The sequence below is a fragment of the Arachis ipaensis genome, chromosome B1 (genome assembly GCF_059453495.1).
Source record: "Arachis ipaensis isolate K30076 ecotype BB chromosome B1, ASM5945349v1, whole genome shotgun sequence".
Lineage (NCBI taxonomy): Eukaryota > Viridiplantae > Streptophyta > Magnoliopsida > Fabales > Fabaceae > Arachis > Arachis ipaensis.
In genome coordinates, this window is record NC_142436.1 from 40,111,949 (window position 1) to 40,123,042 (window position 11,094).

The 11,094-nt window shown below is 35.0% G+C and overlaps 1 protein-coding gene across 5 annotated transcripts; it reads right to left on the reverse strand.

The window, feature by feature from the left end:
• Positions 1-5,161: 5,161 nt before the first annotated feature.
• Positions 5,162-9,594, reverse strand: LOC107629065 (putative casein kinase II subunit beta-4). Of its 5 annotated transcripts, XM_016331787.3 has the most exons (6): positions 9,128-9,592; positions 7,314-7,532; positions 6,971-7,080; positions 6,722-6,884; positions 6,061-6,164; positions 5,162-5,595 (listed from the first exon to the last, which is right to left on the reverse strand). In XM_016331787.3, exons 1-5 carry the CDS (start codon positions 9,315-9,317, stop codon positions 6,073-6,075), a joined length of 774 nt encoding a protein of 257 aa, XP_016187273.1. In that variant the 5' UTR covers positions 9,318-9,592; the 3' UTR covers positions 5,162-5,595; positions 6,061-6,072. The 5 variants fall into 5 exon arrangements, with proteins under 5 accessions (XP_016187273.1, XP_016187252.1, XP_016187245.1 ...); XM_016331766.3 differs by lacking the exon at positions 6,061-6,164 and having other exon boundaries at positions 9,128-9,594; XM_016331759.3 differs by lacking the exon at positions 6,061-6,164 and having other exon boundaries at positions 6,719-6,884.
• Between the last annotated feature and the right edge of the window lie 1,500 nt (positions 9,595-11,094).

Sequence of the window (11,094 nt, forward strand, 5' to 3'; positions counted from 1 at the left end):
GTTTCGATTTTCTGCTATTTTGCTTTGTTTGTTGCATGATCCTTTATTAGTTAGAATCCTAGGTCTAGTTTAGTTTTCTCTTAATTGCTTTAATTCTGAAAAGATGTCTCATGTATTACTCACTGAGCTTGAATTCAAAATAAATAAATAAATAAATAAATAAATATATACAGAAGTGATGTATTGCATGAGAAAGTGGGTCTATATTGAAGAATAGTCTTATTTACTTAAATGTGGTGGTATTTTCTGCGATTCTGAATGCATGACATGAACAGTGCATATTTTTTATAGTGAAGTTTATGAATGTTAAAATTGTTGGCTCTTGAAAGAATGATGAAAAAAAGAGAAATGTTATTGATAATATGAAAAATCATAAAATTGATTCTTGAAGCAAGAAAAAGCAGTGAAAAACACAAAGCTTGCGAAAAAAAATGGCGAAAAAAATACAAAGAGAGAAAAAAAGAAAAAGCAAGCAGAAAAAGCCAATAACCCTTTAAACTAAAAGTCAAGGGTAAAAAGGATCCAAGGCTTTGAGCATTAATGGATAGGAGGGCCCAAAGGAATAAAATCCTAGCCTAAGCGGCTAAATCAAGCTATCCTTAACCATGTGCTTGTGGCGTGAAGGTGTCAAGTGAAAAGCTTGAGACTGAGCGGTTAAAGTCGTGATCCAAAGCAAAAAGAGTGTGCTTAAGAACTCTGTGCACCTCTAACTGGGGACTCTAGCAAAGTTGAGTCACAATCTGAAAAGGTTCACCCAGTTATGTGTCTGTGGCATTTAAGTATCCGGTGGTAATACTGGAAAACAAAATGCTTAGGGTCACGGCCAAGACTCATAAAGTAACTGTGTTCAAGAATCAACATACTGAACTAGGAGAATCAATAACACTATCTGAATTCTGAGTTCCTATGGATGCCAATCATCCTGAACTTCAAAGGATAAAATGAGATGCCAAAACTATTCAGGATTGCAGTTGTAAACCCCACTATAAGAAGAGACATTAGCTTAATCGAACTCTCATTCTCATACAAATTCACATCCTAAGCTTATATTAGTTTTGGTTGCTTGAGGACAAGCAACAATTCAAGTTTGGTGTTGTGATGCGTGAGCATCTTTCCTATCTTTTCCTACTAATATTTGCATCTAATTTGTTGAGTTTAATAAAGAATTAATTATCTTTTAGCCAATATGGATGCTACTTTGAGTCTTTTGTAATTTTGTTTATTTTAGGTAGCATTCGGCGGAATTTGATGGAGTTTCTGCAGCACAAGAATCAAAGGAGATGGCAGCGAGGAGCGACGCGTACGCGTGACCGACGCGTACGCGTAACATGCGCAACGTGCAGAAAACGCAGAAAGACGCTGGGGGCAATTTCTGGGCTGTTTTGACCCAGTTTCTAGCCCAGAAAACACAGATTAGATGCTGCAGAATGGACAAATCAAGTGGTCCCCACCCATCAGCTGAAGACTTGTTAATTAATTCGAATTTAAATTCAAATATTATTTTAGGAAAAGATATTATTTTAATTTTAATTTTAGAAATTTGATTTTTAAATTACTAGGATTAGTTATAAAAGGGATCCCAACAGGGTGGTTCCAACACAACATTTAGACCACAACATTATTCCAATTTACAATTTACAATCCTTATTTTCTACTCTTCTGAACCATGAGCAACTAATCCTCCATTGTTAAGGTTAGGAGCTCTGTCTATTTCTATGGATTGATTTTATTGCTTTATCTATTTTAATTTATGTATGGATTTATAATTTAAGAATGGTTTTCGCTCTTCATCTTATGAATTTGGGTGGAACGGAAGTATGACCCTCTTTCTATTTGAGTTCTTGTAAAACTTGAAAAATCTCTTTACTTGAACAACAGCTTGAAAACATATTCTCCTAAATTTTAATTATCTGGATTTAACGGGATATGTGACATATAATCCTTTTATTTTTGGGTAATTAGAATTTTTGTGGCATATAAACTGGAATTTGATCATGTAGCTTCTAATTGGAATTAATTGACCAAGGAATTGACAGTTAGTAAATTTTAGAGGAGACTAGAAAGGTCTAAGGAATTAGGGTCTAGTCACATATAGTTTGCCATAAATTAAATTCTACATATTAAAATAATTAGTAAGAAAAGTTAATCCGAAAAAATAGATAACTCTGAAGCCTTAACTATTTTCTCATATTTTATTCCTCACCTATTCACCTGCCTATCTTCAACTTTGAATTTACATTTTAATGCTGTTGAACTTCCAATACTATTTTCTGTTTGTCTAACTAAGCTTATCAAATACTATTGTTGCTTAATCCATCAATCCTCGTGGGATCGACCCTTACTCACGTAAGGTATTACTTGGTACGACCCGGTGCACTTGCCGGTTAGTTTGTGGGTTATAAACTCCGCACCAGTCTCCATGGGACAGGGACCTCAATCCCTACCCCCGCCCTATTTATTACACAAGGTCCCATCTCCCGTTCTCGCGGGTAAAACACTATCCCCGTATCTGTCTCTCAACGAATAAATTTCCGCAGATATCTGTCCCGCCGAAAATTTTTGCCATCCCTAATAAAAGTGTTTTGTAACCGTAGATTAATGGTCTTGTGTTTTAAGCTTGTTATTACTATTTTGTCCATAAAATATTTTATGAAACGAATTAGACACCAAAATCAGTATTGAATATATATATAATGGGAATACAAGAATTTGTGTCTATTTTTTTTTCTAAAATATCCTTCGTTATAATTTATAAAAAATGTTATTTTCAAGATTTGAATCTAAGACCTTAAATTATATATCATTTATCATCTCAATAAATTTAATCTTTATTTTTTTATACATATTTATCTATACTATATATAATGAAAATACAAAAAAGATTGATATTCAATTTTTTTAAAAATATCTTTCATTATATATAATTCATAAAAAATATTATTTTTAACATTTGAACTCAAGACTTTTTGTTAAATTATAAATCACTCACAATTTTAAATAATTTAATATTTATTATTTAATTTAATTACTCTGTTGGTCTTTGTTGTTTTATTAAATTTTTAATTAGGTCTTTATACTTGTTTATTTTCAATTTGGTCCTTATACTGCTTTTAATTTTGTAATTAGATTATTTTCATATCAAAAACGTTAAAATGAATAGAATATTTCTTCCAAAATATATGCGATTACAAATCTAGTTAGGTTCTTAATTATAAATACTTTTAATTTGCGAAGAAATATTTAAGTAACTCTAAAATTTTATATAATAGAAAGGACCTAATTATAAAATTAAAAGCAAAGTAGTGACCCAATTAAAAAAAGAAAAGTACATATAAACCTAATTAAAAATTTAGTGAAATTAAAAGAATTAACAAAATAATTAAACTTTATTATTTTTATATATATTTAATAAATAAAAAATGAACCAATAAGTATGTTAGTGCTTATTGATGTACTAATATATATAAACAAATGAGTTTCCTAGAGTAAGAGAAAGACTACTTTCTATCTAAAGTTAGTAAATTACTATTTTTACCCACAAAAGTTTTAAACGCTGACAAATCAACTTATGAAAAAAAACTGTTATTTCTACCTATAAAAAATGGTTCCGTACGACAAAATTATTCAAACACTAAAAAATCATCTAAAAATCCCAAATTACCCTTTTCCTAACTTTAATCTCAACACTCATCCCCTAAATCCCAACCATTCCTTTATTCTTTTTATAGATTTTACTACCTCCTTCACCAACACCACCAACACCACCATCGCCACCAACCGTAAGCCCCACCTTTGGAAACAAAAGAAACTTCGGCGATGCACTGCCTGCCGCTAGGGATTGGATTCCGTCCTCCACACCTTCCTATGTCACCTCCTGGTAGAAAGCAAGCGTCCCACGTGCACCACCCGAAGAAATCTACGATTTTTCACGCCCTTAAATGCGTCGTGGACGGTGGGGAAGGGGTCGGTGCCAGCACTGATGAAGAGCGCGTGACTAAACGACGACACCTTTGTATCAAAATCGCCGCTCTCGATGCAAAGCTCAAACTCGTCGCAATCGTTTTCTTGAAGGCATGCTCTGAACCTTCCTTCAATGAGAGAGAGGAAGATGGTGTAGACGATCTGGTTACTCTCATCGCCGTTGTCAGTTTTGAGGTGGAAACCGTCCTTAGTCTCAACGAAAAGACACTGAGTTTTTAATGGAATGTCTCTTCCTTTGTCTCCCATCTTCGGAGCCATCCACCATAGCTTGAAGCGGAAGGAAGAAGGTGGGTCTTACGGTTGGTGACGATGGTGAAATCTATGAAAAGAGGTTGAGATTTAGGAGAGGAGTGTTGAGATTAGGATTAGGAAAAGGGTAATTTGAAATTTTTAGATAATTTTTCAATGCTTGAATAATTTTATAGTATAAAATCATCTTTTATGGATAAAAATAATATTTTTTTTCTATGGGTAAATTTGTTGGCGTTTAGTTTACTCGGAGTTAAAATTTTCCTATATGTCTATTTTATTGCATTTCTGGTCGGATCCGTTCCTCTTTTTCCTCTCACTTTCATCAAAATAATTATTTTGGGTCGTAAACATCCATTTCTTTTTGTCATAGACTATCTTTTAGAGGTTTGACCCACCAAAATGGCGAACCGAACGTTCTTTAAAAAGCCTATCCCATTGAGTCAAGCCTATCTAACTATGCATTAAAAGCTGGGTCAGAAAAAACGAAAAGAAAAGTGTACCACTACACATTAGAGGCCCACATAAGAGTAAAATATGTACAATTCTCAGGAATTTTAATAGCACAGCAAACTTTATACCACTAAATACTTGGTAACATGAATCAAACACAGCAATAATACTCGGTACGGTAATAAATTGTATACAGACTACAGAGTGGTTAATGCCGGACCCTAGTGACAATATGCATACCTCCTAAAAAACACAAACAAGGGTTCAAGGACAGGTCCTCAGAGGAAGAACCCCTTAACTTTGAGGTTTGAGCGTGTTAGTGTGCTGTATATTTTATGTGATATGAGCAAAATAATAATAATGATAACAATAAAATCATCTTACTTATACACAAATGATCAATATTAAGACAAAAGAAAGGCATAATAAATATGATGTGAAGCTACATAACAGAACAAATAAAGTAGATCATTATACGTTCATCCAATTCAAGTTGTTAAACTAAAAAATATCTATTCCAAAAAGTTTTACAAAAGCTCACTGAATTTGAAGCAGAAGGCAAAATTAAGCTCTTGCTGACTTCACTTGTTTGTGACTGCATATATATCTTTACAGTTTAAATAACAGGAGCATCTACATTGTACTGATTTGTAGTAAAATGAAAAATCCACTGGGTGAATATTTAAAGGAATATAACAAAAGACTAAGCTAAACAAAGCATGTGTGCAAACTGTTACTTAGATGAAAAAGGTTGAAGTTGAAATGGCTTTCAGCCTCAGGGCTTGTGAACTTTGAAACCAAAAACTCTAGGAACGTAACTCTGTGACTGCAACGGCTTTTGCGGCTTCAGATTTGAGTAAGTCATCAAGAAGAGGTGAGGAAATGTGGTTCCAAAATACGCGCCATCCATATCTAAACAAACAGGTTAAGGAAATTTGCATATAAAATACAGGATAATGTATGCTTTCACTGCAAACAAAATTGATCTCACAATCATATGCCAAAACGTAGAGTAATATAAAGATATCAAAAATATTCAAGATCGAATAATAAGAAACTCCAAAAGATTAAAATAAAAATGGAGAAGAAATTCTCAGCTAAGATTGAAAAAACCTAACAGACTGATATACTGATCTAGTTAGGAAGAATTCACACACAATAGGTTTACACTGAGCTGCGAGCTACCCCCAATATCATAGACAATATCACTCAGCGTTCTTGCGTTTGAAAAACGTGACACTAACTTGCTGTTAGGTAGGGAAGACAAATCAAAGGGTTCTGTGTATAATATCGATTAACCTTAGGGGAAGACAATATGATATAACTTGGGATCCGAGGAAAGGCCGCACCCAAAGGGTATAATGTAAGCAGCCTAACCTGATAATTGCATCAGTAGCTGATTCCACAGCTTGTACCGGTGACCTTGAAGTCACATGGAGACAACCCAACGGTTGCTCCAAGGCTCCCCTTCATGATATACCCTATAAAAGATCAAGCAAAAATTTCTTTTATCTCAAATCACTCTGTTATTTGTCTATGTTTGAATTCTCTATTTATAGTACAACAGATACCTAGGAAGGTACCATACTTCCATAGGTAGCTTAAACATCATGTTTTGTTTTCCTTAATCACCATACTTCATTACATGACAAAATTTAGTCTCAGGTAAAATCTAATACCAGAACTGCAGAAGATCCAAGCAAAAGAATTAATTTAGGATTGGTGATAAGTTCTTAGCATCTTCTTATTGTAAAATAACCACAAATGTAGGCAGAACATTTATGATCAGTATATATATAATTGTTAATTATACAGCAATTACAAAAATAAGGAAACCAAATCAATTCAACACAGGACAAAAGTGGAACACCAAAATGCCAAAAGTTTTTCTAGCTGGAAAGATGAATAAAAGAAGTCGTGAGAACAAGTACAATGTGCATGGTGCAGCAGTTCATGGGAATAAGTATAACAAGAACAATTTTAAGGAGACATTATAATTTTTTAACAGAAGCTTAACAAGATGTTCAAAGGATACTACCTTGATACTTGGAGCGTGGGTAGTAAATGTCTTCACACTTGGGGCAATATATTTTGACAGTGCTTGCCCTAGGAATATCTGATTGACCAACCGGAAGACAAGATTGTCCACAGCAGTAAACTCTTGGACATCTGCCAAAGTCGAAGCTCTTGTACTTATCTAGCTGCAGGTAATGCAATGTCGTTCAATGCCAACTCCATTTACACAAAAACATAAAGGATAGACGCAAAATGGGAACAAAAATTATACCATTGTAGCCAACCCCTTGCTTGTCAAAATGTACCGGGCATGAATCAAACCATAAAGCATCTCAGCAGCAGATTCAATTAATTCATTTTGTTCCTCCGTCAACATGTCTTCTACACATTCCAATCAACCAAAATATAGCATAATATAAATTAATTTCAGAATGGCGTAATAGATAATCAGAGCTAAATCCGTATCAATGTACAATTTGAATTGTTCAAGAGGACAACGTGATCTGGTTCAGTTACAATACAGTGGTAACAACACAAGTAATTTCATCACAAAACATCACCAACATTATATACTTTAAAACAAAATTCTGGAAAGAGAAAAAACAGAAGATTACCATGGGAGGATTCAACATCCAAAATTAAATCAAGCGCATAATCATAGTAAGGAACTTGACTGCTTAATCCACAGAGGTTGAAATCATCTTGTATGTAATCATCGTCAACTTCACAAAAAAATTCATTTCCTCTCAAATTGCAAAACCATGAAATCCAAGAAGTGTCATCCCCTTCAGAACCACTAACATCTGATTCTTCGCTATCAGTTTCAGATTCCTCTGCAGTCAATACATAAATATGCATGTCAGTTACTCAAAAAGACGGTCTCATCTATCAGCAGTTATATAGTAAACATGTCCTCTGCTCCCGACTCTGTTGCTCTTTTTAATTCTCAGCTCTCATATCTCATTGCAAACAAGGTCAGCTTAGGAAAGCGCTAGCAAATTTTCAATTTTCGACTGACTTTTGTAGAACCAACAACTAGCCAAAATTCTGCCAAAAGCATTTAGGCCTTGTTTGCTAAGTGTCTCCGGCTAGACATATAGACACACTGGGAAATAGAAACCTGTTAAAGAAGACATATAGGCTGTGTTTGGTTATTGGGGATGAAGATTCAGAGGGACAAAGACGTTAGATTATTGGGAGAGTGGACCCAGAGGAACAGAAATTTGTGTCCATGTGAAGGATTGGGATTAAGAGGAAGGGACTGAACTCTTAATGAAATTGTATTTACAGCATTTCATCATCCTTTTTTTAAGATATTCCCATTTTGCCTCTCTGAAATATTCTCATTTTAAGTTTCGCCTACTATAACCAAATGATACAAAGACACAGAAACCAAGTTTCTTGGGCGAAGATCCAATCATAGCCTATGTAGAAACAATCAAAATGTGGTTATTCCGAGACAAAACTTGTTCAATTTTCTATCCATCCAAAAAATTCGGGATAGAGACACCATTTTATTTGTCTTGTCTTTGTATCCCATCTTTGCATTTTTTTTATCGTGATACTTACCAAAACACTCTTAAGGTTCTAAATAATCAATTAGTGGACAGACATAAGTGCTCCAATACCCTTCTATGATGTCCCTTTCATTTCCTATTATTGAAATTTTGAATACACTGGTTTTATTACTGTTTGAATATGCCATAGTAATGGCATCAATAGTATCAACAATGCAAATTAATCTCCCTACACTGGCTTTCCTATACAACCACGAATCTGAAAACCTAGTTCCATGAGTTTACTCACTGGCTTTCCAGAAATATTGTACAATATCTAATTACTTGGATACAAAAACAAGATATTGTGTTTTCCACCGGGTAGACTATGTAACATCATCAATAGTATATTGGGACTGATCCTTTGAACATCAAAAACATTTATAAACAAGATTCCAGAATCCATTCTGCAAATAAACATCTTGTTATTACGAATGTAAGAAAGTGACATGTTTCGCCTTAAGAACTCTCTCAGGTAAGATAAATCAGATCAATTAACCAGTCCTATAAAAAGAGAAAACTCTCCGAAAAGCCTAAATTGTTAGAACAGGACCTATGATTGAATGGTTTTAAAAATCTAACAAGACTCCTAACACAATGACCTATTTACTATTCATGATTCAAATTGATTAAGACAAGCAAAATGCACCTATGAAAAGGGGGCCAAAGACTAGAGGCATTAAATTGGTAGGCCACGAAATAATCATAACAATAATAACAAAAATGTGGGCGGAAAATTCCATCATCTTCAACCAAATTCCTTAGCCCCCAGAATATCCATAAACAACAACATATCAAAACAGATCAGATCAAACCTAATTGAATAATTATAAAAAGCAAGACGGAGAGAAAGAGAGGGATTATGAACGAACCATTACGATGGTGAGAGGTGGAATTGTTGGAGGTCTTATGCGTGTGATGGTTTAGGGAAGTGGAAGCAGATGAACGGTGTTGGTGTAGGTGCTTATCGAGAGCATCGTTGATTCTCTTTCGATCAACCTCCGTCGTTGTAGCACTAGTCTTCGACCCAACACCACCACCTTTCTCTCTCTCTTTGTACATACCTTTCTTTTGTTCTGGAATCTGAATCAACAGAGAGAGAGAGAGAGAGAGTGCTTTATATACTAGTATGTGTTGTGTGTATGAATGTATCTATGCTTTTTGTTCTCTCATTATCAGAAGCAGCTTCGTTCTCATGTTATGAATCGGAATCGAGTTAATTTATTTAAATTTATCTATGTGCTTTTTGGTTTTAGATTTGATAGTTTATCTCTCAACACTCTATGGTCTATGCTATATGCTCTGCTACGGTGTTTAATTGTGTTTGTGCGTCGCATGTGATGATTGGCACATCTTTTTCTGTTTTAACTATTTCCATCGTGTCACCATCCTCTTTTATCACCATTCTTTTCTTTATGAAATTTTCTCTTATGAACTTAATTTTGATATATTTATAAGAATATATAATTAAATTCATTAATTTCGTCTATGTTATATTTGTCGTACATAGTCGGTCTCAACCTCAGATAAAGGAGAAGGATTGTGTTAGATCTTCAACAACTAACATAAAAATTTTGTCGAATTTTTATGATATGGATCAAAGACGTTATTGTGTTAAAGCTAGGTCGTTGTCTGGAAGCAACGCGCTATATGGTTCGCGTACAGTGTCAAATGAGCAAAAGATGCTGCATCGATGCTCGAGTGTAGTGTTAAATGAGCAAGGGTTCCCACATTTTTGTGAACGGACGGGGGTAAATAAGCTAGTTCGCAAAGAAAAAGGTAAAGGTCGGGACGACAGAAGGTTGAGATTTGGCACATGGAACATAGGCACTCTAACAGGAAAATCTATGGAGGTGGTGGTCTGGTGGATACCATGACAAGGAGGAAGATTAACATCATGTGCCTACAAGAAACAAAATGGGTTGGTGCGAAGGCTAGGGAGTTGAATACTTCCAGGTTCAAACTTTGGTATACGGAAAAGATGAAGAATAGGAATGGGGTAGGTATTATCGTGGATAAGCAGTGGAAGAAGGACGTAGTGGATGTCAAGAGGGTGGGAGATCGGATCATCTCTATCAAATTTGTGGTGGAAGGAGGTACTTTTCATGTGATTAGCACCTATGCATCGCAAGTGGGTTCGGAAGAGCAACACAAGATAAGGTTTTGGGAGGATCTCGAGAGTTTGGTCCAAGACATACCTTCCAGAGATAAGATTTTCTTAGGAGGAGATTTAAATGGCCATGTTGGAAGAGAAGTGACTGGGTATGAAGGTATTCACGGAGGCCATGGTTTTGGGGTAGTCAATACCGAGAGTAAAACTATTTTGGACTTTTCCTCAACCTTTGATATCCTTATCGGAAATACAAGTTTTAAAAAGAGAGACGAACATCTTATAACATATAAGAGTGGCATGACAAGCTCTCAAATCGACTTCTTCTTGTTGAGGAGAGTCGACCGAAAATTTTGTATTAATTGTAAAATTATTCCGGGAGAGAGTTTAACAACACAACATAGGATGCTTGTCATAGATTTTTGCATTGAGAAAAAGTTGAGAAAAAGACATCATACGAATAAGCCAAGGACGAGGTGGTGGCAGATGAAAGGCGAGGAACAAAAAAGCTTCCTAAGATGGATAGAAGAAGAGGCAAATTGGGATGGAAATGAAAGCGCAGAGGAGGTGTAGAGAGATATGACAGAAGTTATTAGAAGAACAGCAAAAGAAAGTTTTGGTGAATCTAGAGGGATAGGACAAAGAGACAAGGAATCCTGGTGGTGGAATGCGAGTGTACAAGAAAAGATAAAGACAAAAAGGGTGTGCTTTAAAGAGTGGTCTTCTTGC

Coding starts and splice junctions, on each gene's coding strand:
- LOC107629065 (XM_016331759.3), bottom strand. CDS start 9,317: ATGTACAAAGAGAGAGAGAAAGGTGGTGGTGTTGGGTCGAAGACTAGT. Junction 7,081..7,313: donor GGATGTTGAATCCTCCCATG/GTAATCTTCTGT, acceptor TGGAATGTGTAG/AAGACATGTTGACGGAGGAA. Junction 5,596..6,718: donor ACGCTCCAAGTATCAAGGTA/GTATCCTTTGAA, acceptor CTGTTTGTTTAG/ATATGGATGGCGCGTATTTT.